The sequence below is a fragment of the Corticium candelabrum genome, chromosome 12 (assembly GCF_963422355.1).
Source record: "Corticium candelabrum chromosome 12, ooCorCand1.1, whole genome shotgun sequence".
Lineage (NCBI taxonomy): Eukaryota > Metazoa > Porifera > Homoscleromorpha > Homosclerophorida > Plakinidae > Corticium > Corticium candelabrum.
Genome location: NC_085096.1, coordinates 4,599,680 through 4,622,540, shown reverse-complemented (window position 1 = coordinate 4,622,540; position 22,861 = coordinate 4,599,680). Strand labels below are relative to the sequence as shown.

The 22,861-nt window shown below is 39.5% G+C and overlaps 1 protein-coding gene across 1 annotated transcript in view; it reads left to right on the top strand.

Annotated features, from left to right (window-relative positions):
* LOC134188400 (phospholipase D1-like) overlaps positions 1–22,724 on the top strand; it is a 29,570-nt gene extending 6,846 nt beyond the window's left edge. Inside the window, exons 6-31 of the mRNA XM_062656577.1 lie at positions 833–898; positions 964–1,022; positions 1,088–1,192; positions 1,255–1,293; positions 2,902–3,015; positions 3,077–3,115; positions 5,770–5,883; positions 7,587–7,670; positions 8,064–8,145; positions 8,207–8,317; positions 8,913–9,012; positions 9,219–9,325; positions 10,189–10,387; positions 11,433–11,551; positions 12,024–12,152; positions 12,937–13,044; positions 13,106–13,191; positions 15,891–15,946; positions 16,065–16,172; positions 18,696–18,833; positions 19,205–19,278; positions 19,412–19,485; positions 21,840–21,903; positions 21,972–22,019; positions 22,157–22,216; positions 22,272–22,724. Of these exons, the coding sequence (XP_062512561.1) occupies positions 833–898; positions 964–1,022; positions 1,088–1,192; positions 1,255–1,293; positions 2,902–3,015; positions 3,077–3,115; positions 5,770–5,883; positions 7,587–7,670; positions 8,064–8,145; positions 8,207–8,317; positions 8,913–9,012; positions 9,219–9,325; positions 10,189–10,387; positions 11,433–11,551; positions 12,024–12,152; positions 12,937–13,044; positions 13,106–13,191; positions 15,891–15,946; positions 16,065–16,172; positions 18,696–18,833; positions 19,205–19,278; positions 19,412–19,485; positions 21,840–21,903; positions 21,972–22,019; positions 22,157–22,216; positions 22,272–22,439 (2,451 nt within the window). The 3' untranslated portion in view covers positions 22,440–22,724. The remainder of the gene's footprint in view (positions 1–832; positions 899–963; positions 1,023–1,087; positions 1,193–1,254; positions 1,294–2,901; positions 3,016–3,076; positions 3,116–5,769; positions 5,884–7,586; positions 7,671–8,063; positions 8,146–8,206; positions 8,318–8,912; positions 9,013–9,218; positions 9,326–10,188; positions 10,388–11,432; positions 11,552–12,023; positions 12,153–12,936; positions 13,045–13,105; positions 13,192–15,890; positions 15,947–16,064; positions 16,173–18,695; positions 18,834–19,204; positions 19,279–19,411; positions 19,486–21,839; positions 21,904–21,971; positions 22,020–22,156; positions 22,217–22,271) is intronic.
* Positions 22,725–22,861: the final 137 nt, after the last annotated feature.

Below are 22,861 nucleotides of genomic sequence, written 5' to 3'. Positions count from 1 at the left end.
GTCATCATATTCATGATATAGTGTCATTAGTGTCAACGCTTTATGTCTTCAAAGCTACTAAAACAGTAAAATTACAGTATCTAATTATGTGCATGTTACATCATCAATCAGAAGCTGTGGTCAGACAAGAGAGACCTTGTCGAAACCGTACATGAAAACGTTATGGCACAACTTTGTGCCATCTTTAGAGTTTACCACAGTTTCAGGGGGAGGGGACGGGGACGAGGACAGGATGGGATTGTTGATGGTCCGTGATCTGAAAGAGTAGACTAAGAAAGCGGCAACTTCTGTCAACAGTTGAGTAACTATGTTACCCAGTTTCACGTTTATACTATGGCATGGCTAGACATCTGTCATCCATGCATCCGCTGCAGATTTCCAACAGCCAGTGCTCTTGTCTAGCAAAATCCTGAAGACGACTTTGACTGGCTCTGTTGCCTTGCTCATTGCTGACATGCAGACTGCTGTGTTGAATCTCACCACCACCTTAGTGCCTTAATTGAGTGATAGATGGCAGTATAGACCGCATCATAGCAGGATGGGTCTGCTACCACGTGACAGTGTGAACAAAGTTTTCTCCTTCGAATGCCCATTAGCTTGTGGCAAGTGAACACTAGAATATATAGTGATGGTCGTAACATGCAGAGTAATGGTCGGTTGTGTTTGTCGAGTGATCGTCGGGCCCAACCGTCTTGGATAGAACCCTTACTGACCATTGTACATACAGACGGTCATCAAACTTCTGTCTCAAATGGGGTTTCCCATATTTTGGCAATTGCAGAAATTTACGGATGTTTTTCCTCATTTCCTGTTTGTGTGTTTGCATTTGCAGCAAGGTCTCGAAGCTTTCTTGCAAGGAATTGTCAACAATCCAGGCTACAGACGACACCAACAAACTGTGATCACAATCATTTCTTAATTAATATATTTAAATGTACCGAGACTTACTAATTGTGTGTTTAGTTAAACTTTCTGGAAGTAAGTCGTTTCTCGTTTGTACATGATCTTGGAACAAAGACAAAGTGATGCAGCAATCTTGCTGATTAGTTGTCTGGCTCAACATTTTTATGTTGTGGCTCGTGTGCAGAGAAGGAGTGATCAAGAAGAAGAGTGGTGGTCGAAAGTTTACAAAATGTCGGCAATGTTGTAATCTGTGCTGCTACAAATGTGCGTGTGGATTCTGGAATAAGCGGTTAGTTTATTGTTTGTGTTTGTGAAAGTTTGTTGCTGTTGACTGTTGGTTGGTTTGACTAGGTGGCTGTTAGTGAAGGATACGTTCGTTGCTTATATTCAGTGAGATCATGGCTTAGTGTTTTAGAGGATTGACAAACAAATTGACAGACGACTTATGAATTATAATATGTTAGATGGAATTTGTGCAGGCATGAAAGCAGGGAGACACTAATAGACAAAAAGATGTATGAAAGTAAATTGACATCTGTACACAGAACAGGGGTGTCGAAGGTTGTGAGGACTGTTGCTCAACAATTGCCATGTTCTGACGACAGAATGGGCATTGGTGCCTACTGGCTAAAGAGTACTAATCTGGGCTTGTTGGGGGTCACGTGATCAGAGCAATGTCTTCACTTTTATTTGGATATTATTTAATACTCACACAGAGTTCACAAAGGAAGACTTTTAGACAGATCTCTGTTCAAGACCAACGGCCATGCATGCATTACTGTTATATGACATTCCAGTACGAGGCTTATTTTCTTTAGGCTAACTTATATATGGGCTGGTGTACTGAAACCTCTCTCACATTCACTAATTTAGCTCAGCTGCTATACTGCAATGCATGCACATGCCGACACCTTAGTTTTAGCACAGAACACATGCAGGAAACTGTTTGGTCTCTGGAAGGATGAAATAATAGCACACACAACATGTCTGTCAAGTGGTAGCCCCTCCTCTGTGCTAAAAGTCCATTGCGTCAAATAAGTACTATTAGGTATACTGGATTATGTATGTTTTGTCGACGTGGACAGAATGTTCTCAGCAGGACTAGTCATGCCAAGACTACTACTGCTGTCACGAGTCTACTGGCAACAGTTGTCTGCTGCCTGAAGGCGAGCTAGTCTGAGTCGCTTCAGAGTACGTCTGTCGCCTAAAACTCACGTCTTTGTCACCAAAATGAAAAATTCTGTGTCGTCAATTGTAGCGACGTGGTGACAACTTACACACCCCTGACAGAAGCACTTGAGGAGACAAGCAATTGGGCGGTTGAATGCATGGAGACAGACAAGTTGCTATATAATGCACAGCCACACACACATGCACGCACGCCTGTGCACACACACACACACACGTGCGCGCACACACACACACACACACACACACACACACACCACACACACACACACACACACACACACACACACACACACACACACACACACACATTTTAACCCTTTAACAGTTTAACCCTCAATTTGGGCTTTAACAACAGATCCTTGACTTAGCAAGATAGATTCTGTTAAATGAATAATATGACCTCAATGGCTTTCTACTCATATAATTATTGTTGATATCGCATGAAGCATTGGCAGGAATTTATTTTTGCGGTTTGCTAAGAAATTGATAGACAAATCATATTGGTGGATTTTTTGGTGGTTGGACATCGTTGTTTGTCTTACCATAAGTGGTCTTGATGTGTTTGTGATTGACAGCTGTGTTCATGGCTCACATTTCCCTAACTTACTGTTCTCCAACTACACTGCATAGGCACAACAGACGGCAAGCAAAGATTATCTACCATCTTGCTGATCCACGTGCCTAATGACATTAACATATTGCGGGGGCCAAATTATTAGCAGATATTATGTTTGCTGAAAATCCCCCAAAATAAATTCCCTGCCAATATTTCATCTTGTACGGTATTCACTTTTTCTGTGTGTCTAGTCTTCAAACAAGGGAAGTGAGTAGTGTTCTTTTGTTCGACCGAGACTTTTCCGTCAAGTGCGGCAGAGAGGAGACGGGCATTCACCATGGATTACAAATTGCCAATCAATCGAGGTCTGATCAACATGGCAGTCAATGTTTTCAGATGACATCTATGTGAATTAATGGTCTGCAGGGAGTTACTTTGTCAGTCTTGGAGCTACAGACAAACAAGGTAGCCTAATTGAGTTGATATATGTAGGGCATGTTTGATTGGGAGTTCTTCAGAAATGTTAAGATAAGAAATGGAGGCGACTGCAAGAAATATATTTGTTTCTGGTCCGCAGTTCTTGCAAGTTTTGATGTGGACGGGTGGTTATTATTGTCTTAATGGCATGCCTACCTAATAGATTTCAATGGTATTAACTCTGAAGACAAAATATGCAGCATTTAGGTCAATTTCAAATTTGCTAAACACAATTTGACTTAACTGTTTCCATATCTGTACAGTACCAAAGATAAACCAATAATGAAGGGTTTTACTATTACCCATATTTCTTTACTATTTTTTGGACTTCCAGCAGCGGCGTAGCGTGACCTCTAGAAATGGGGGCTAAACTTCACGATGTTACGGGACATGCCCACTTTTATTGGCTTCTAATTGACTGATGCAGTAGAATCAGTGACAGATTCAGACTGGAAAAGGGTGGTGTATATACTACTGTATTCGCCTGTAATAATGCCCTTTGCATATAGAAAAGAAAGACTTGTTCTGGGCGTATACTAGAGCATGGGCATTATTTTGGTCCTAGGCGTATACATGATCACAAAGTGCTCTCGTATGGCCAGTAATCATCTAAATACTTGAAGACAGAAATACCACAAATGCTTGCAATTATCCATTTGCAAGATCAAAGGTACTGGTATCCATACAGCATCAACATACATGCAGAAACTAAACACTATACACACGTGGTCGGCCTGAAGCCTGTCAAGAGCATCAGTGTCGGTAATTGCAACGAAGACATGAGTCTAGCAGTAAGCGCTTTCACTCAACACCGACACCAGCTCATCAAACGCACACAGACGGAGACGAATGTTCTGTGGACCCCATTTTGTTTTGTCTGCAAATGCGTATCCTGGGTTTATACTTGGGCATGGGCGTATAGTTGGGCATGGGTGTTTTTTCGGGCTGAAAGTTCTGACCTGTCGCACGTGGGCATATATACAGGCATGGGCGTTATTTCGATATGGGCGTTATTTCGATATGGGCGTTGTTATGGGCAAATATGGTATGTACAGCTTTGGTCCTCAAACATATTTACAGTCCACATTTTTATGACCGTGCCTACAAATTATTGGGCTATAGCCCGGTCTAGCTCATGTCATGCTACACCCCTGCTTGCAGCACTCTGAACAGAAGATACTGTTGATTGTATTGCGCATGCGTAATAATAACAATTTTTCTTAGAAAAAAGTCATGCAGGTAGTAACCAGAATGTAAAGTGTTTTGGAGTGACCTTAGACTATTTGATTGGTACTTTCTCTTTCTGGAAAGCTTTTGTTTTTTGCATGCTCTAGCCTGGAAAGGATGGAAAGAGAGTTGTAAAACAGCAACATTTGATTGGTAACCGCGAAGTTGTAGATCGAAATGCAAAGTCAGTGCACAAACTGCAGTCTAGCGGAGCCAATGAAGTTTCCAACATGTAGGCGATTGAGTTCCAAACCAAGTTTTAGACTGTGTAGGGAGGGTGCTATTTGGTGTGAATTCTGCAGCACTTTTACTCATTTACCTTTATGGTGTATGTAAACTTATGCATCAGTGTTGTTGAACAGCAGCAAATTGCAATTGGAGCAATAGCCAGTTGCTGCTGAGTTGCATTGTTATTATGTGCATGTGTGATGCATGTCACCTTTTCTTAGTGTTGTATTTGTATTGGCTTTTTGTCTTCTTTTGCCCTTCCAGAAAGCCTTAATCGAATATGCCCATAAAGCACACACTTTATGCTAAATCAGATTGTTTATATTTTTGTTTGAGATGACTCATGTAAACAACACATTTATTTATATTAATTAATGGCATTATATTTTGTATATCATGACTTCATGATTTATAGTCTGTGTGCTTACACTCTCTTTGTCTCTGTATTTGGCATCAGCTTTACGTTGTGTCAGCTTTACGTTGTGTGCGTGTCCATGCATTATGTTGTCTGCATGTGTGTGTGTGTGTGTGTGTGTGTGTGTGTGTGTGTGTGTGTGTGTCTGTGTGTCTGTGTGTCTGTGTGTCTGTGTCTGTGTCTATGTCTGTGTCTGTGTACCTGATCAGGCTCCAGGAGATTGCTTATTATGGCCTATAGCTCCTGCGTATTGCACAGGAACCCAGCCATCTGGCTAGAGGGTGTAACCATAACAAACGGCAGCTCCTTATCCATTTGCCATTGTGTGTGTGTGTGTGTGTGTGTGTGTGTGTGTGTGTGTGTGTGCGTGCGTGCGTGCATGCGTGTGTGCGTGTGTGTGTGTGTGTGTGTGTGTGTGTGTGTGTGTGTGTGTGTGTGTGTGTGTGTGTGTGTGTGTGTGTGTACCTGGCCAGGCTCCAGGAGGTTACATATCACAGCCCATAGCTTTTGATATGTACTGTCTTGTATGTCCAATATTGCCATTTTTGTAATTTTAGGATAGAGTTAACACACATTGTTGCTTACTTTTTCTTGAATTGTTGATAGTTTGATTATAATATAATTCCAGCTTGTCATTTGCTGCATTTCACTGCAAGTCAAGCTTTTGTTTGTCATCATCAGTTACTTGTTTGTGCAAACTCTGAACTAAACCAGGACTTGTCTTACCATAATTCTTGTTGACATCTAGTTTTTGTTTATATTTTGCTGCCAGAGAGTGGTTTGAAGCGATCAATGACAAGATGACGAGTCCAGCTGGATGTGTTTGGTTGAAAGAACATTGCAATCAGTCGTTTGCTCCTGTGAGGGATGATACTTCATGCAAATGGTAAGCTTATGGGTTTGTGATTGTGATGCTTTATGGTGATCGTGTGGAGTTAGACCTAGTCCACACTGGCAACTGGATCAAGATCCGACTGCAATACTGTCCCACACTTGCAACTGGATCGCAATCTGATTACAATACATGCAATCCACATTGGGAGGTGGTTTCGATCACGATCGGTTGAATCCAATTAGAAATAGTAAGCGTTACCTTCACGTACGCTATGCGTGTAGTCGGAACATCTAACCCTTCTCACTCGTGTTTGTTCTCGCTCACCTTACGTCGTTGTATCAATGCTTTCCACAAGCAAAGACCCACATGTACACATCGGTCATCAGTCACGTGATACCCAAAATGAGGCGGAGGTAACGTTTTCAAAGTGCAGTGTGGACGCTCGCTATCCCGATCGGATGGTGATCCATTCTGGTCTTGTGTGGACAGTGCTTTAGTTTCAAAATGGCAGACAGTCAGATGTGATAGTAGAGGAGAGACTTGCATGGGTGTAATACAAACAAATGGAGGTTTATAGTTGGTTAAACATGTAGGCATGCGGACATACATGCGTATGTACAGTTATTTGTACTTTTCTATGCAAGACTGCATTCGGACAGAAAGATACATGACAGACAGACACAATAGGACATATATACATGTACAACCGCCTATAACTGTAGCCTCTGCAAACAGAGCCGTGACCTATGGTGAAGATTAAAGATCCAGACTTGAAGTCCACAACCTAGACTACAGGCTGCTACAACATCTAACAGCATCTAGCACTAAACAACTGCACACTACGTTAACAGTTTCTTCACTACACACGCCATTCATATGTTTTGACATTCCCACGCATAACACAACGGTGAGTCAACTGGACGACGTGCCCACGAACTGAACGTCGAAGTAAAAAGAGCTCCGTATAAGACACTTTTATTGATGATCCTCCACTTTCAACTTGGCCAACTAGCATTCTGCATTACATGGCAAACAGCTTCGAATTCAGAGCACTGTGAAAACCGAAAAGCCAGGCACGAATACATAGTATTAAATACATACATACATACCGACAGACTGACAGACAGACAGACAGACAGACAGACAGATATAATTTATTCTCATACAGATTCTACTTGTACATATGCTAGGATTTTCAAATACACATCAACCCTTGCAAACAAAAAGTCATTAACTGATGGACTTGATTTTGAATGTCAAAATCAAATAATCTATCTAAATCACCATGATTAGGTGACAGTTTCGAAAGTTTTCTAAGGATAACTTTGGCATTGCATCTTCGCAGAATTGTAGAAAATCTTTTTCTCTAATACGGCATGAACATGGAAACATTAAATTGGCTTCTGGATTTGCTGACTGTTGTGACAAATGCTGCAAAAAAATCTCTGCCTTTGTGCCCCACCTCCCAAAATGTTCTATTACAAGAGGAACACATCTTGATACATATCCTACAGACAGACAGACAGGCAGGCAGACAGACAGACACAGAGGCAAATAGCTGTGCCAATTTAATGAAATACTGTAGCTGAACTGGATTTAAAATTTCAGAGGTGCTTTTCCCGGCCAATACTTTCCTGAATTTCATTGCTACAATTTATATTATTGATTATTTTTCTGATTTTGACTGAATATTGTATATGCATTTTTAAACCAACAGATATTTAACTTTGTATCTGGTGTGGTATTTTTGTTAGGTTTGTGTGTGGTGAGACCTATTTTGAAGCTGTAGCTGATGCTCTAGAGTCTGCTGAACAGGAGATCTTTATCATGGATTGGTGGTATGGCAGCTTTGTATAATTTCAATTTAAGTTGTGTATTTGTGTGTTTGTCTATCTGGGGTTCTATTTGTTTATTTGTTTATGTAATTGTGTAGTGGTCTTGTTATTTGTTTGTTAGCTTAGTTGCTGTTTTGTCTGTATGCTCTGTCTGTCTGTAACTGATTTGTATTTTTAATAATCCTAGCATACGTACAAGTAGAAGCAGTATGAGAATAAATTATCTATCTGTCTGTATGTATGTATGTATGTCTGCTTGTCGTTTTGTCTGTCTGCCTGTCTGTCTCTGTCTGTCTCTCTGTCTCTCTGTCTGTCTGACGATTTGTCTGTCCGTTTGTCTGTCTGTTTGACTCTTCTGTGTATGTCGTAGGCTACTGCTAATTTGTCTTTTGTTAGGTTAACACCTGAATTTTACTTGAAGAGAAAGGGAGAACTGTCTCTTTACTGGCGACTTGACGAAATTCTGAAACGGAAAGCAGTTACACAGTGTACACGCCTCAACAGTTTTGTTGTATTGTGAGCTTGATGTCGTGTCCTAGAATCAAGGCGTGAAGGTGTATGTATGTTTGTACAAAGAAGTTGAAGCAGCTGTAACAATTGCATCGTTGCGGGCTAAGCAAATTTTGCAAGGTCTCCACTCTAATATACTGGTGAGGTTCTATGACTTATATTGAAATGACCATGTGATGTAGCATGTTTTCTATTTCAAACAGAATGTTGTGGTTGCTTGTTGCTTGAATAGACCAGAACTCATAGTGCGCATACCCCATGTACACTGTTTGGTTGTCTATGGATACCATTATAGTGCATTTGTTGTGTAGCCATTGCATAAGATCATATGGCATCAGCTGCAAGTGTACAGACCTAATTTGTAGGGAAAATATTTAATTTTTGTTTCTTTTTATTATATAAAAATTCTATATTTTTTGTTGTCGTCAGACTTTCACTCTTGTACTTTTACCTTTGAGTACCTGAAGTGACTCAAATTAGTGGTGATGTTGATACCCGATTATTAGGCACAGATCTTCACATATCAACAGAACATATTCGTTTTATTGACTTGTAGAAAATTAATCTGATGGTAATGTATGTTGTAATATAATAAGATGGGAGTATGTTTACTGTGTAATGTTAGAGAAGCACACTATGATGCAGAATTAGGCGTCTCTTTTTTTAACTGATCTTTTTGTCATTTATGAATGTGGGCATTGGTGTTCTGTGTAACGAGTGAGATTTTTCTTGCAGGTGCTTCGTCATCCTGACCATGATGTTGTTGGAGGAACATTTTTGTGGGCACATCATGAGAAGATCGTCTGTGTGGATCAATGCATTGCATTTGTAGGCGGTAGGTATATGTGCTTGTGTGTGTGTGTGTGTGTGTGTGTGTGTGTGTGTGTGTGTGTGTGTGTGTGTGTGTGTGTGTGTGTGTGTGTGTGGGTGGGTGGGTGTGGGTGTGTGGGTGTGTGGGGTGTGTGTGTAGGGTGGGTTGGATGGTGTATTACTGTGTGTTTAGACAGTCTAATATTTGCTTATGTGATGCTGTTTCTCTAGGGCTAGATATGTGTATTGGTCGTTGGGACAATGGTGATCATTGCTTAACAGATGTGGGTGAAATACATCTGCCAGTTCAAACTTTACCAGACGGTGGAGTAACAGCTGTAAGCTACTGTATAATATTAGATTTGTGTATTTGTCAGACGACATGGTGACTTGGTTCTTATGCATTCTAACATGTTTATTTATATAATGTCACCAGCATTACCTGTTTCCATGGATGTGCAGTTTCATATTTTTAAACAGTGTCTGCATGAAGTCTGCTGAAGCCAGATAATTTATGTTGAAATGATTTCTTTGCTCTTGTCATTTGATCACTGACTATTGGATCTTACAGTTCCACTATATGTCGACTGGGTTTAACATCACTTTTTGTGGTATCCAAAGTGCACATGTAGCAGCGTTACACACGTAATGTTAGTGTGTTAGTAACTTAAGTATATTAGTGGCATGTGTACTGAGAGTTGGTCAGCTAGACTTCATTAAACATGAATTTGTTTGAGATTGCTGGCATAACAGCATCAGCTATGGATGTGCTAATGATTGTGATGGCTGTCGGAGTTTGGCGGGTAGTCATGGGTTACTCTGTATGATCTACCAAATTCACTATTATTGCACTGAAAGATGACGATGTCTGCATTTGTATTACTGTAATTTGTTGCCCTTTTGTTGATTAGTCTACATCTTAATCAAGAACGTTCGATTTTCACTTCGAAAGATGTCATTTTTTATTGACATATTATTTTGAAATGCTCGTGTGTGTGTGTGTGTGTGTGTGTGTGTGTGTGTGTGTCTGTGTCTGTGTCTGTGTCTGTGTCTGTGTCTGTGTCTGTGTCTGTGTCTGTGTCTGTGTGTGTTGTGTGCATGTGTTGTGTGTGTTGTGTGTGTGCGTGTGTGTGTGTGTGTGTGTGTGTGTGTGTGTGTGTGTGTGTGTGTGTTTGCATCTTAACAATACACTGTTTTAAAGGCTATTGCTGAACCAACAGCTGTGTTATTGGCGACTGCAAATTTACTTTCTGCTGACAATCTAGAAGGCTCAGCTTTAACTCAATCCCAGGCATTGGAATTCAGCATGTCAGGTGGTACAATGCATGAAAAATGGGTGGGACAAGATTACTACAACCCATTTCTTCGAACCGGCGTTGACTTGGATCATCCCAGTGAAGGTTTGTTCATACATGTTATGTGGCTATACCTATATATATATATATATATATATATATATATATATATATATATATATATATATATATACACGGTTGAAACCATTGGAGATATACTCTCATGCACACTTTTACTATTACTGATGAGTATCACATTGTAGCCTAATTTTTTTTCTAACAATTGAAGAGTACATATTGACAAAAAAATTTAAAACTAGACTACTGATTATTGATGTATGACATCTTATCAACTTGTAACTAATAAAATTGGTGTCTAATGGTGTTGTCCGTTTTCTTTATTTGTTTTACTCATCTGGACTGTGTTATTTGGATGTTCGATAGTTGCACAGTCAGTATTTATACACATTAACTGAAAAAACAAGACACATACCGTGTTTCCTTGAAAGAATGTTGCAGCATTTATTCATTTCATTGTTATGTGGCATTCTTTCAATGTCATTGTTTTCATGTGCACTACCACATGCACAATCCACATGTCTGGACGGCCCAAGGCTTATCTTTCTTCCTCTTTCCTTTGCCTTTTCGTGTACCAACATCATCTTTGAGGTTAACTGTCTTGTAATCGCCACTCGGTGTTTGTCTACGTGCCCTCTAGTCACGTTCTGCTTGCCTGTTCCTGAAGCACCACGTGTACTGTACTACTTTGAGTTTGAAGGCAGCCTTGTATGAGAGCTTTCTCTTCAGCCATGCGGTTAAGACGATTTATGTACGTGTCAAGCATGCACAAGGTATCTATAATGAATAACAATTATCTGTCTGCTGCTTGATTATATTCCATTGTTTAAGTTGGACCGTGTTATGCAAATGTGACTGTAATGAGCTGACTCTGCTTAAACTCATTTTTTAATTAAGCAGTTTAATGTACTGTCATAAAATAGGTACGTAGTGCATAGAAACATGTGAATGTAGATCTAATTTTGATGTGTGATTTATCAAATTACTGAAAATAGAAATACAAATATTTCTTGAGATGTACACGTGCAGCGATTATTGCTGATGTACTTTTGTTGTATGATATTTTGTGCAGACATGGTTGATCGTCGTCAGTATCCACGTATGCCATGGCAGGACATTGGTGCATGCGTTCTTGGACAGGCTGCTAGAGATGTTGCACGTCACTTTGTTCATCGTTGGAATTTTATCAAGGTTAGTTTAACACATTCTTGTAACTTTTATTTGAACAATTATAATTGATATTAAAGGAAAGAATTAATGGTAGTTGGCAGCATGTTAAATGCTACTAAATTTTATATTTTTGTGTTTACTGTCCGTTTACTTTTATTGAAATTGGTCGTTTCCATCAGGCTTGTGTGGGTTAGAATTAGGCAATGGTATTACCCTTCTAATGTCGTATCAATGTATGTTGCACATTTTGTAGAAACTTTTGCATCTATTGAATATAACGATGTGGCAGTGACCTTGCCATTGCCATGACAATGTCTTATGCACTACTGCAATGCCAAGTATATCGTCTGGCTAATTTTTTGTGGCTTTAAACTGTGTATTGTTTCATCAGAGCAGTGTCACGCAACAAGGTTATGGCATGAATGTGACCTATGATAGCTCAAGGCATACTGATTGTTTTACGATTGTAACTTAGCTCTCTCTCAATTTTCAGACTGAAAAGAAGAAAAACTTGGACAACTACCCGTTTCTGCTGCCTCGCGATCGACTTTCACCTTCAGATGATGAACTGAACTCATTTAGGAGACTTCTAGGAACGTCACTTTATCATTGTCAAACTCAGGTTATTCAAACTTAGTGCCTTCGTTTGTATTTAAATGAGATGATAGAAGGGAGTTTGATATTTGATTTCATTGTGTCATACGATCAGCTGATGAATTACAAGTTTTTGTTGTGTGTTTACAATTAAATTTATGTAGAATTTGCCATTGTGTATTGAAGTAGTTATTGTTGTCTTGCTCAATTTTGTGTCTTATCTGTATTCAGTTGTCTAACTCTTTTGTTTTTATGCTTTGCATATTTGTATTAGTGGCAGTTTACTTTCTCGCTTGTGAGTGTACTTGTACTCCTTACCTGGTTGTTTCCTAATGTCTTTCGATGGTTTTCCTGTATGCTTACCATTACTAGTAGTTGTGTAGTTGCCAGGCTAAGCTAGCCTTTGTGCGTTTTTGTGCATCAGGGTTCGTGACCCTTCTGGTCATTTCAATTTTTATTTTTTATTTTCAATTTCAATTTTTTGACTTACAGTTAGTGTTTTGTCAATAATTTGCAAAGCAAAACAATTTGAATTTGGCCAGCAATTTCTATTTTTAATTTTGTGATTTTGATTTCCAATTTCATTTTTTCAGTTTCAATTTCATTTTTTTTAATTTTAATTTTATATTTTTAAATTTCAAAAAAATTTTTTATTTAATTTGCCATTGCTGAGTTCAGTCAGTTCATGGAGCAGCCAATGACATAAGACACTTATCATATCTAAACAATACTGGGACGTGTGTATATATTTTCATCAAATTGTTTACAAAATTATTTTTGTTGTAAATGCTGTAAGTTATTCTCATCTCTAGGTACTTCGTTCCTGTGGCGAATGGTCATCTGGTCTCCCACCGGAGCAGTCAATTCTTAATGCATACATAAGTCTTATTGAGCAAGCAGAGCATTTTATTTATATTGAGGCAAGCAAAGCATTACAATTTATACAATTGAATGACTAGTTTCTTAATTGTGTGATGATAGAATCAGTTTTTTATTACGTCATTGACAGGCAGTGTTGGCAATGAGATTGGAGACGCCCTGTTCAAGAGGATAGTTCGAGCCCACAAGTATGGCATACTAGTGTTGCTAATGTGTTTTACAATTAGGGCAGAAACGGCTGATTCAATTGTTGAGTGTGTGTGTGTGTGTGTGTGTGTGTGTGTGTGTGTGTGTGTGTGTGTGTGTGTGTGTGTGTGTGTGTGTGTGTGTGTGTGTGTGTGTGTGTGTGTCACACTGTGTATGCGTGTGCGTGCGTGTGTGAGTGAGTGTCTGTGTGTGTGTGTGTGTGTGTGTGTGTGTGTGTGTGTGTGTGTTTGTGTGCAATGATCAATATATTTTTTTCTCATTAGCCAGACGAATGTCAGATCAAATTCAATTTTGAACGGCCATTGATAAACTTGATCAGTCATTCTGATTCACTGAATCAGTATACAATATCAGTAACTATTTATAGAAAAAAAGAACTGCACAGATTTGTACAAATGTCCACTTCTAATGTACAGTTTTTGTTTAATTAATTGTTATTAATATTAATGCAGTGAGAATCCCACAACTGCTTGTATTGACCAGTAGCTCAAAATTATGAGCCAAAAGAAGAAGTTATCCATCTACCATATTTAAGCCAGTAAATTAACTTTCAATTAGCAATTTTAAAAGCTGTATTACTAACTAAGCAATTGACGAAGATTGCTCATTAGTGTGACAGTGTAGTCTCACTTAGATAACATGCTATATTTTGATAGGTAATAAGTAAGTGATAGAATATACATGAATATAAGAAGAGCCAATATCTCCATTACTTCTTAGGCCCTACCTACAAAAGCAATGCTAAAAACAAGTAAAGCAAGGTAACAGTTTTTGAACCAAATGCAACCCAACATTGATTGCAAGTAGAAGTAAAACAACATCAGAATGCTGAAGAAGCAGTTGCCATCCTCTGCAACATGGAATGGTTGGTGAGTTAGTGGAGCAACAGCTAGATACAACTGAGCAGCGACTAGATTTACTTGCAGACTCATACTCAATCCACATGCAAACGCCAGAAGTGGTTGTAGCTGCTGTGTGTCTTCAATCAATGTCAATCATGAAATCTATTCTAAAGGCATAACCAAACCACGTGTGAAATAGATATCTGTGAACCTTGTATCTACAAATCTAAAGCAAAAATCTGCTGCCTTGAGAATAATTTAGCAATAGAAGGTCGTAGCTAAGAAGAAAGATCAAAACAGTTGCTCTTGGTGTTGTTCGAACAGAATGTAAATTAAATAGTAAACCAGCAATCTTTTTCATACTTTCCTAGGTAATTAGAAGGCGCTAGCTTTCACAGGTAGTAATTAGACACCCAACACCTAGTTTTCTGTAGGTTTCATTCAATCCATGCACTCACTGCTGCAGCCGCTAAAATTCACTAATGAGTCTGGTGACAAGCATTGACTGAAGATCTATTTATTAGAAACAGTTTCCCTGTTTTAGGATTGGACACGTTAACTGATATCCTACTACTTGCCTACTGTACACACTTCACGCTAATTGTGTGTGTTCAGATTAGATTAGATCCTAATCCACCTGTGGTTTCTGTGCACACAGTATGATAACAGGCATCTCTGGTGACACTTCAACATAAACTGACGTTCCCATATAAACAATGGCAACAACATGCCATCCATTGCATGTACATGCATCTAGATGTCGCGTGTTCTCTCCTGTTTGGTCAGCAAAATGTCAGGCTGTGGTCTACTGATACAGGCCAATTCGCATTTTTTGTAGGCCAATGGCCAATGGCTGGCTGTTATATTGATCACTGGTGTGTGTGTGTGTGTGTGTGTGTGTGTGTGTGTGTGTGTGTGTGTGTGTGTGTGTGTGTGTGTCTGTGTGTGTGTGTCTGTGTGTCTGTGTCTGTGTCTGTGTCTGTGTCTGTGTCTGTGTCTGTGTGTCTGTGTCTGTGTCTGTGTCTGTGTCTGTGTCTGTGTGTGTGTGTGTGTGTGTGTGTGTGTGTGTGTGTGTGTGTGTGTGTGTGTGTGTGTGTGTGTGTGTGTGTGTGTGTCTGTGTCTGTGTCTATGTGTCTGTGTCTATGTGTCTGTTTGTGTGTGTGTGTGTGTGTGTGTGTGTGTGTGTGTGTGTGTGTGTGTGTGTCTGTGTTTGTGTGTCTGTGTGTCTGTGTGTGTCTGTGTCTATGTGTCTGTGTCTATGTGTCTGTGTCTGTTTGTGTGTGTGTGTGTGTGTGTGCACGTGTGTGTGTGTGTGTGTGTGTGTGTGTGTGTGTCTGTCTGTCTGTGTGTGTGTGTGTGTGTGTGTGTGTGTGTGTGTGTGTCTGTGTGTCTGTGTGTGTGTGTGTGTGTGTGTGTCTGTGTCTGTGTCTGTGTGTCTGTGTCTGTGTCTGTGTCTATGTGTCTGTTTGTGTGTGTGTGTGTGTGTGTGTGTGTGTGTGTGTGTGTGTGTGTGTGTGTGTGTGTGTGTGTGTGTGTGTGTGTGTGTGTGTGTCTATGTGTCTGTGTCTGTTTGTGTGTGTGTTTGTGTGTGTGTGTGTGTGTGTGTGTGTGTGTGTGTGTGTGTGTGTGTGTGTGTGTGCATATGTAATTGCATTCTAAATTTTCTAATTAAGGGTGTGAGTAGAGGATTTGTGCATATGCATGAGTGATAGTGAGATACAAATATGTCTATTTATTTACGTTAGTGTGCTTGTTGTTTTCCTGTTTTGGCGGTCTGTCTATAGCTTTGTTTAAGTGATGTGTGCGGAAATCTTATTTGTTTGTTGTTTGTTTGTAGGGAAGGCAAAATTTTTAAAGTGATTGTGGTCTGTCCACTTCTACCAGAATTTGATGGTATGACATTGTCACAAGTAGTCTTGGTGTATATTTAATTATATTAATATTCTTATGCTGCTAGAATTAGCGATTTATATGCATTTTGACATACAATATGTTTTCTGATTTTTACTAGGTGAGATTGGCGAGGCTAGTGGTACGGCCATTCAGACAGTCTTACATTGGAATTATCACTGCATGGTTCGTGGAGGGCAGTCACTGATGCAGAGACTGCAAGCAACAGGTAAGTATTGTGACAGCAATATTATAATATACATTACCAGCAGGGCTGTAGCCAGACCTAAAAACAGAGGAGGCAAGACTTGTGCAAGGAGGCAAGATTTTTCCCCAATTGTGTGAATACCACCCGTTATGGCCTTTTCTTTCATGAGAATGTAAGGAGCTCATTTTTGATTTGAATTGTCATTCCCTCACTATAGATCGTCTATATACTAAAAAATTATAGCCCTTCTTGGTGGATGAGATTCCTGAATCTGGTCCACTTTCTTGGATTACCAGACCATGCAGCTACTGGACTTTCAACTCTGGCTGCAAGTACATCCTTTGTATTTGCATTTACTGTCTGACACTGAATGCTGTCGACCAACACCAACTTTAGGCATCTCCAGATCCTTCACTGTCAGATCTCGGATGTTTGAGTCTACAGGAACAGACACATGTACCACAATTAGGGCAGTCTAGCACATGGAGGCAGTGTTGTGCTTGTTTACCTGCTGAAAAACGTACAGATAACTTTATTAGAAATCCTTTTCATGTTCCTCTAGATAGTTGTCGTTGTGATTGTATTAAAATTCCAGTTTTGTAGCAGCCTCTTGTACAGCGTCTTGTCCTGTCTCGGTTATTGGTCAGCAGACTTAGCTTGAGCTGTATGCCAGAGCCTCATATTTCCCCCTGTCTGTTGTGTGCTGAAGTATCAGGCATTTTTACACTAAAAATTTTGAGGACTAGTGATTAGAGCAGGGTAAGTAAGAATTGGCTTTTAAGTTGAGCTCGCAAAAGATCGACATTCGAATGCGCTTGAAAAGCTGCTAATACCTAAAGACTTATGCAACTCTTGTCATATAGGCCGCCGGCGAGCACACTCCAGAGAGTTTACTTCGATAGTCAATCACTAGGTCCGCAGATTGATTTTTTTGTGACACTCCAAAGATTAGAGGAAGCAAAGGCCTTTGTCTCCCTCATCCTAGCTACTGCCCAGACCAGTTCAATTTGTCATCTTTATGATATCAAAGACATACACAAGTTGTTCTTTAATTGTCATTCAGTGAAGACTGAAAACTTCACTTGTTGATAAATTGCAATGTGCTCGCTAGCAGTGCTGCTGTAGGACTGTTTACATTGGACCTAAGGATGATTAGTTTTGTGTTAGTGTTTCAATCATTAGTGTTTACACTGCCATAATGATTAGACTACACTGTAATGGTGCTCTACATCGTAATGCTGGCAGTCTAATGCCATTAGTGGTCACCTGACAGCAGTACACCTATATGTATATATATATATATATATGTGTGTGTGTGTGCGTGTGTGTGTGTGTGTGTGTGTGTGTGTGTGTGTGTGTGTGTGTGTGTGTGTGTATGTATGTATGTATGTATGTATGTATGTATGTATGTATATATGCTTCTGTACTAGTAAGCCACGGGTGGCAGAGCTAGGGGGCTGAGGGGACTTGAGCACTCCTAACTTTGAGCACAACCTCTAATTTTGTAAGCAAACAGTACCCTCATAGGTCATGTACTTTGATGTCTTTTTTTCACACACACCCCTAACTTGCGAGTCCTTCACCCCTCTCTTTAAACTATTTTGCCCAAATTATAACACTGTCATTATCCGTGCCATTGCCCTCTCTTGAGGTTCCTCTCAAGCTAACTTCTGCAAGAAGATGATGATGAAAAATGCACCCATGTAGCTCCACAATGTGAGACCAATCTCTGAAATTTCCATTCGTCTGCCGTTATTGTACAAAGTCTACTTTAGTATCTGTAAAGTGGAAAGCACGACATGTTACTGTGACATTGTCGTATGCTTTTGAGATGCATGTGAGGACCTACAAATGTGTAGATGTAACTGATGCTGACAGTGCTCTAATGCTGTTATGCTAAGAAGGATTAGCGATGTGTTTGGTGTAAACACTGGCCTACGAGTTTGATCATTTGTCAACAGTTTGTTATGGTACGCATTGTCCACTCATTTAGTTATACTGCTAATAGTGGATAGCAGAGACTAATTGACAGGCCACAGGGGTTCATACAGAATTTGAGGTTTGGTACAACTGAAATAGTATGATGTAGGGTGTGGCCAACAAGTCCTTGCACAAACGTATCAGAAATAGGCGGGGGTACAGTTCATTCCACGCAGTTGCATAGTTACAGTTACAGGTGCGTAGATGGATACTTATATTACTGAGTCAGTGACTCTTGACTATGTGTCCTTCTAATCAACTTGGTGTTAATTAGACTTAGCCTGGCATGACTCAAATGACCCTATAAATGCCTAATCTTTAGTAGAGGAAATCCCAGGGTTCCGGGGGAGGAGGTACTATGAAACCTTGATTGATCCACACTATTTCTATTGATTAACTAATTGATTACTATCTCTAGTTAAAAACACGTGCTTCTGGTAAATTATTTAATTATTAGTTTTAGGCAATTTTGGTAGGTTGCATGTGTAAGAGGAATGGCACATAAATTATTATCATTATCAACACGTCATCAAGTGGTTTGCTGTACATTTTGTTTTATTTTAGTTGGCAATCCATCTAATTACATCATGTTTTTTGGCTTGAGAAAGCACGATGAACTGAAGGGAAAGCCTGTGTCTGAGATTGTTTACGTTCACAGCAAACTGATGATAGTCGATGACAAGAAGGCAATAATTGGATCAGGTCAGATTTTGTGTGAGAATTATTTGATGACGGGCACTACTCTGTATAGAAAAAAACTAAGGCTAAAGTGTGCGAGAGAGCATAATCCTTCAGATAGTGTCGTTTGTATGTTACCTGGTAACCATATTGATTGACATTAGCAATGTTGCTGTATGTACTAATTTTTTTGGGAATAGTCAAATATAATGACGAGTAATGCTGCTGTCAGGACTGTTACATATTTAATTATTAGCTTTAATTAAACTCACATTTTATCAACTGTTCATGTGGACTGTAGTGTTGTATGTTCTAGGATTTGTATTGAGTGTGTGAGGTTTTCAACTTTTGTGAACTGTTTTGTAATATTTTGTTAAATTTGTTTTGTGTGACAGCAAACATCAATGATCGAAGCATGACAGGTCGTCGAGATTCTGAGATTGCTGTACTTGTAACTGATTCTGAGATGGTATGTGTGTGCTGTATACACACACGTGCACGTGCACACACACACACACACACACACACACACACACACACACACACACACACACTATAATAGCACATTACATGTTTATGGTGTCCATTTTGTATTTGTTCAGATTGAGTCTAAAATGAACGATCAGCTTTATTTAGTTGGCAAGTTTTCACACAGTCTAAGAATGCAGATTTTCAGGTTTGGAAATAAATTAATTTTTACTTTGGAAACAAACATTTTATCAACAGTCAACCACCAGCAATCAGCTTGTTTGATCACTATGCAATTCCTCATTTATTCAGTATATTTACATTTTTGCTTCTTTTCTACAGAAACTGCAATCTTATTTGATTTTATGTGCATCTACGCACACTCACTGAATAAATTATTATAGAAAAAAACAGTATAAGAAACTGTCTTACACAGCCAGACCTTGTCATGTATTTTGTGACCAACTTGATAGTGTCATGCATGGTCTTGAGTAGCCAGACCCCTTTCCACCTTGTCATATTTTCGCCCCGACGGACAGGGTCTGGCTACACGAGACTAGCAGTGTCAGTAATGGATGGAAAGCAATAACTGATGCAAGTCATGATTGATTAAAATCACTTGCTAGTAAGATATTGACTAATTGACTGCGTTCTATGTTGGACAACACCACAGTGACTTTAACTTAATGATGACAGGAATTAATTGGCACTGACATTGGTATTGAAAAAGATTATTGAGCAATTAATCAGACACGATGGTTTTACTTGCTCTTCTTTCATTTATTAATTAAATTATCTTTACTCTTCAACATGTACCATTGTAGGAAAGTGCTTGTTCAACTAATTAACACCACAGTTCGTGTTGTACCGACAATTGTATCGGCTGTCGGTTTGTATTGGAATCGGCTACTGGAAGTCGATGGTAGGTGCGCATGGGCAGTTGTCATTCACGTATCAACTTATGTATAGTGGGACCTGTGGTGTTGGTGGTACATGACAAGTTGACAGCCACTGTTGCTCTTTCGGGGGGGGGGGGGGGGGGGGCACGTTTCTTTTACCTCCACCGGCTAATCCAGATAAAGCGGTAGAGTTTCTGCACGTTTTGTTTACTACTGAATAAGGCAGTGGAGCTCCACCAGCTCCACCAACTCATCCACCCTCTTGCTGGTTGAGCCGGTGGAGGTTCGGTAGAGGTAGGTCACTGCGCATGCTCACCTATAAGAGAAGAGATAGCAAGCCATTGAAGAAAAGAGATATCAGCAAATCTGATCCCTCAGCCAGAGAAATGGCAAGAACAACTCCAAACGCAGTCAAAATCTCACTAACTTTGTCTATTTACTCAAACAACATACTGTGCATTCTCACCTCTACCACTGTTTCTTTTTCTTGCTTCCACCTGGTTTACTTCCGATCTAACGAAGTATCTCCACTGCCTCATCTGGATTAGCCGCTGGAGGTAAAGGAAATGCACCCCAGTACATGTATTGCAACCGAGTTCTTACCATTTGGGCAGTCTCTGCCCTATTTGTCCTTATTTTCAAACTACACTTGCCATGGGCTCTCCGTTCTTTGTTTCCAGTCATGTGAATAACATATGGAAGCACCCTTTGTATCAAGAATAACTTCTTGTGTGCTAGCAGTGCTTACATTTTCTAACCTATAGACGAGGGAGGGACAATTGTGTTGTGTTGTGTTGTGTTGTAGAGAATAAGAGGTAGATGTGGGCCATGGTAGAGTCTTAAGTAGTCTAGTCTCAAGACCAATTTTGTGATGTTTCTTGTCTGTATGGATAATTATAATTATCTACAAATATGGGATCAGCTATCTTTATTGGCCTTATCAACCTACACTGTATGCTATCAGCTATCAGAAAACTGACAAAATTCTTCTATCAGTACTACACTACACACATTCTTTGTGTCGTTATGCTCCTCCATGATTGGCAAGTGGGTTCGGCAGGTGAGCCCAGCAAGTTACATGTTTCTGTGTAGTCCAAACAGCGATCCACAGCAATCAATGACTAGCCAATTCGATGCAGGCATTACAGTGACCACAAACTTGGTACAACATGCCTAGTGGATATCAATGACCACCAGGAAAGCGCTGAACGTCATTGTCAACAGACAGTTCGCCAAACCACAGAAACTCCCCAACAACTGAAGCGAGTCATAGTCTCATGAACAGAGCTAGAGAAACACGAGAAAGAAAGACAGACAAGTTTCTTTGTTACAGTTATTCAAATTATTTTTTATCTTGTTCCATGTAATAAACATCTTGACATGTGGTAGCAATGGAATGAAGAGCAGGTATAGAAATTGTTCTGAACAGCATGTGCACTTTTATTTTGTTTGTGTTTGTGGTAGTTCCTTTGTATAGATTGACTACGGTTTCTTTTGTACACACAAACCATGTGGTTGGATTTTTTATCAACCAGCATGCTTGCATATGTAGCTCACTCTGTTGGTTGACTTTATTATGTTGTACACATTTTGCTGTCTATTATTCTAGATTATGTATCATCAGAAATATGCGTTTATATTACTAGGTAGTTGTTGTTTTTAGAGAACACTTTGGAGGTGTCAGTGATGATGAAATTGCTGATCCACTTTGTGACACTGTCTTCAAGGTGTGTTCAGATCAACAAAAAATTTCTAACTTTGTGTTACTAATTTTGCCCAATTTGGTTTATGACAGTACACTCTGGTGGCAACTGCAGCCAAGAACACTTATATTTTTGAAGAGGTACGAAATAACTTGTTTGTTGTTTGTTTGTTTGTTTGTTTATTTAGTTAGTTATTTGAACGTTTGGTATGACGAGCTTTGAATTCGACTTGTTGATAGTGCAAGTGCATTTGCAATATACAACTACATGTTGGTAGGTTTTCAACTGTATGCCTTGCGACTCGGTCAAGACATTTGCAGAGGCCAAAGCTAAACGAGTAAGCAATAGTTATTGTCTCCACACGACTCTTTGATCACAAAGCTTTGTTGCAGCTTGAAAAAACTTTGGCTCAAGTTGACAGTGCACAAGCTCGCGACAAGTTGAAAGGTGTAAAGGGCAATGCAGTTCTGTTTCCTAGATCGTTTCTGGAGGCAGAAGATCTGTTGCCTAAGTTTGGTACTGCCAAAGAATCTCTTATTCCTTCAATAACGTTTACTTAGAAAAACAATGGAAAATTTTCTTTTGACGAATGAATTAGAGTTTATCAGTTGACGTTAGGACAATCTCAAAGCCACTTTTTAGTTGCCAATCTTTTGAATATGTTTTATGAGGTGGTCACATGGGTCTGCCATTGATGTAACAGCCACGGTGATTTTCTTTGTATTTTGCGGTGATTTTCTTTGTATTTTGCGGTGATTTTCTTTGTATTTTACGGTCTTTACCAACTTTTATCTAATTATTTATGAATACACTAAATTTAGGAAGCCGAGTGCTCCTAATGAGTGTCAGGGATTTTATTTCAGAAAGAGTTGATATGCATGCAGAGCACTGAGGTCACACATACAACAGCTCAGAACAGCATCTTGACACACAGTTTGGTCTTTCCACTTTTACAGATTTGTTCACATTAGAGAAGAGGTAA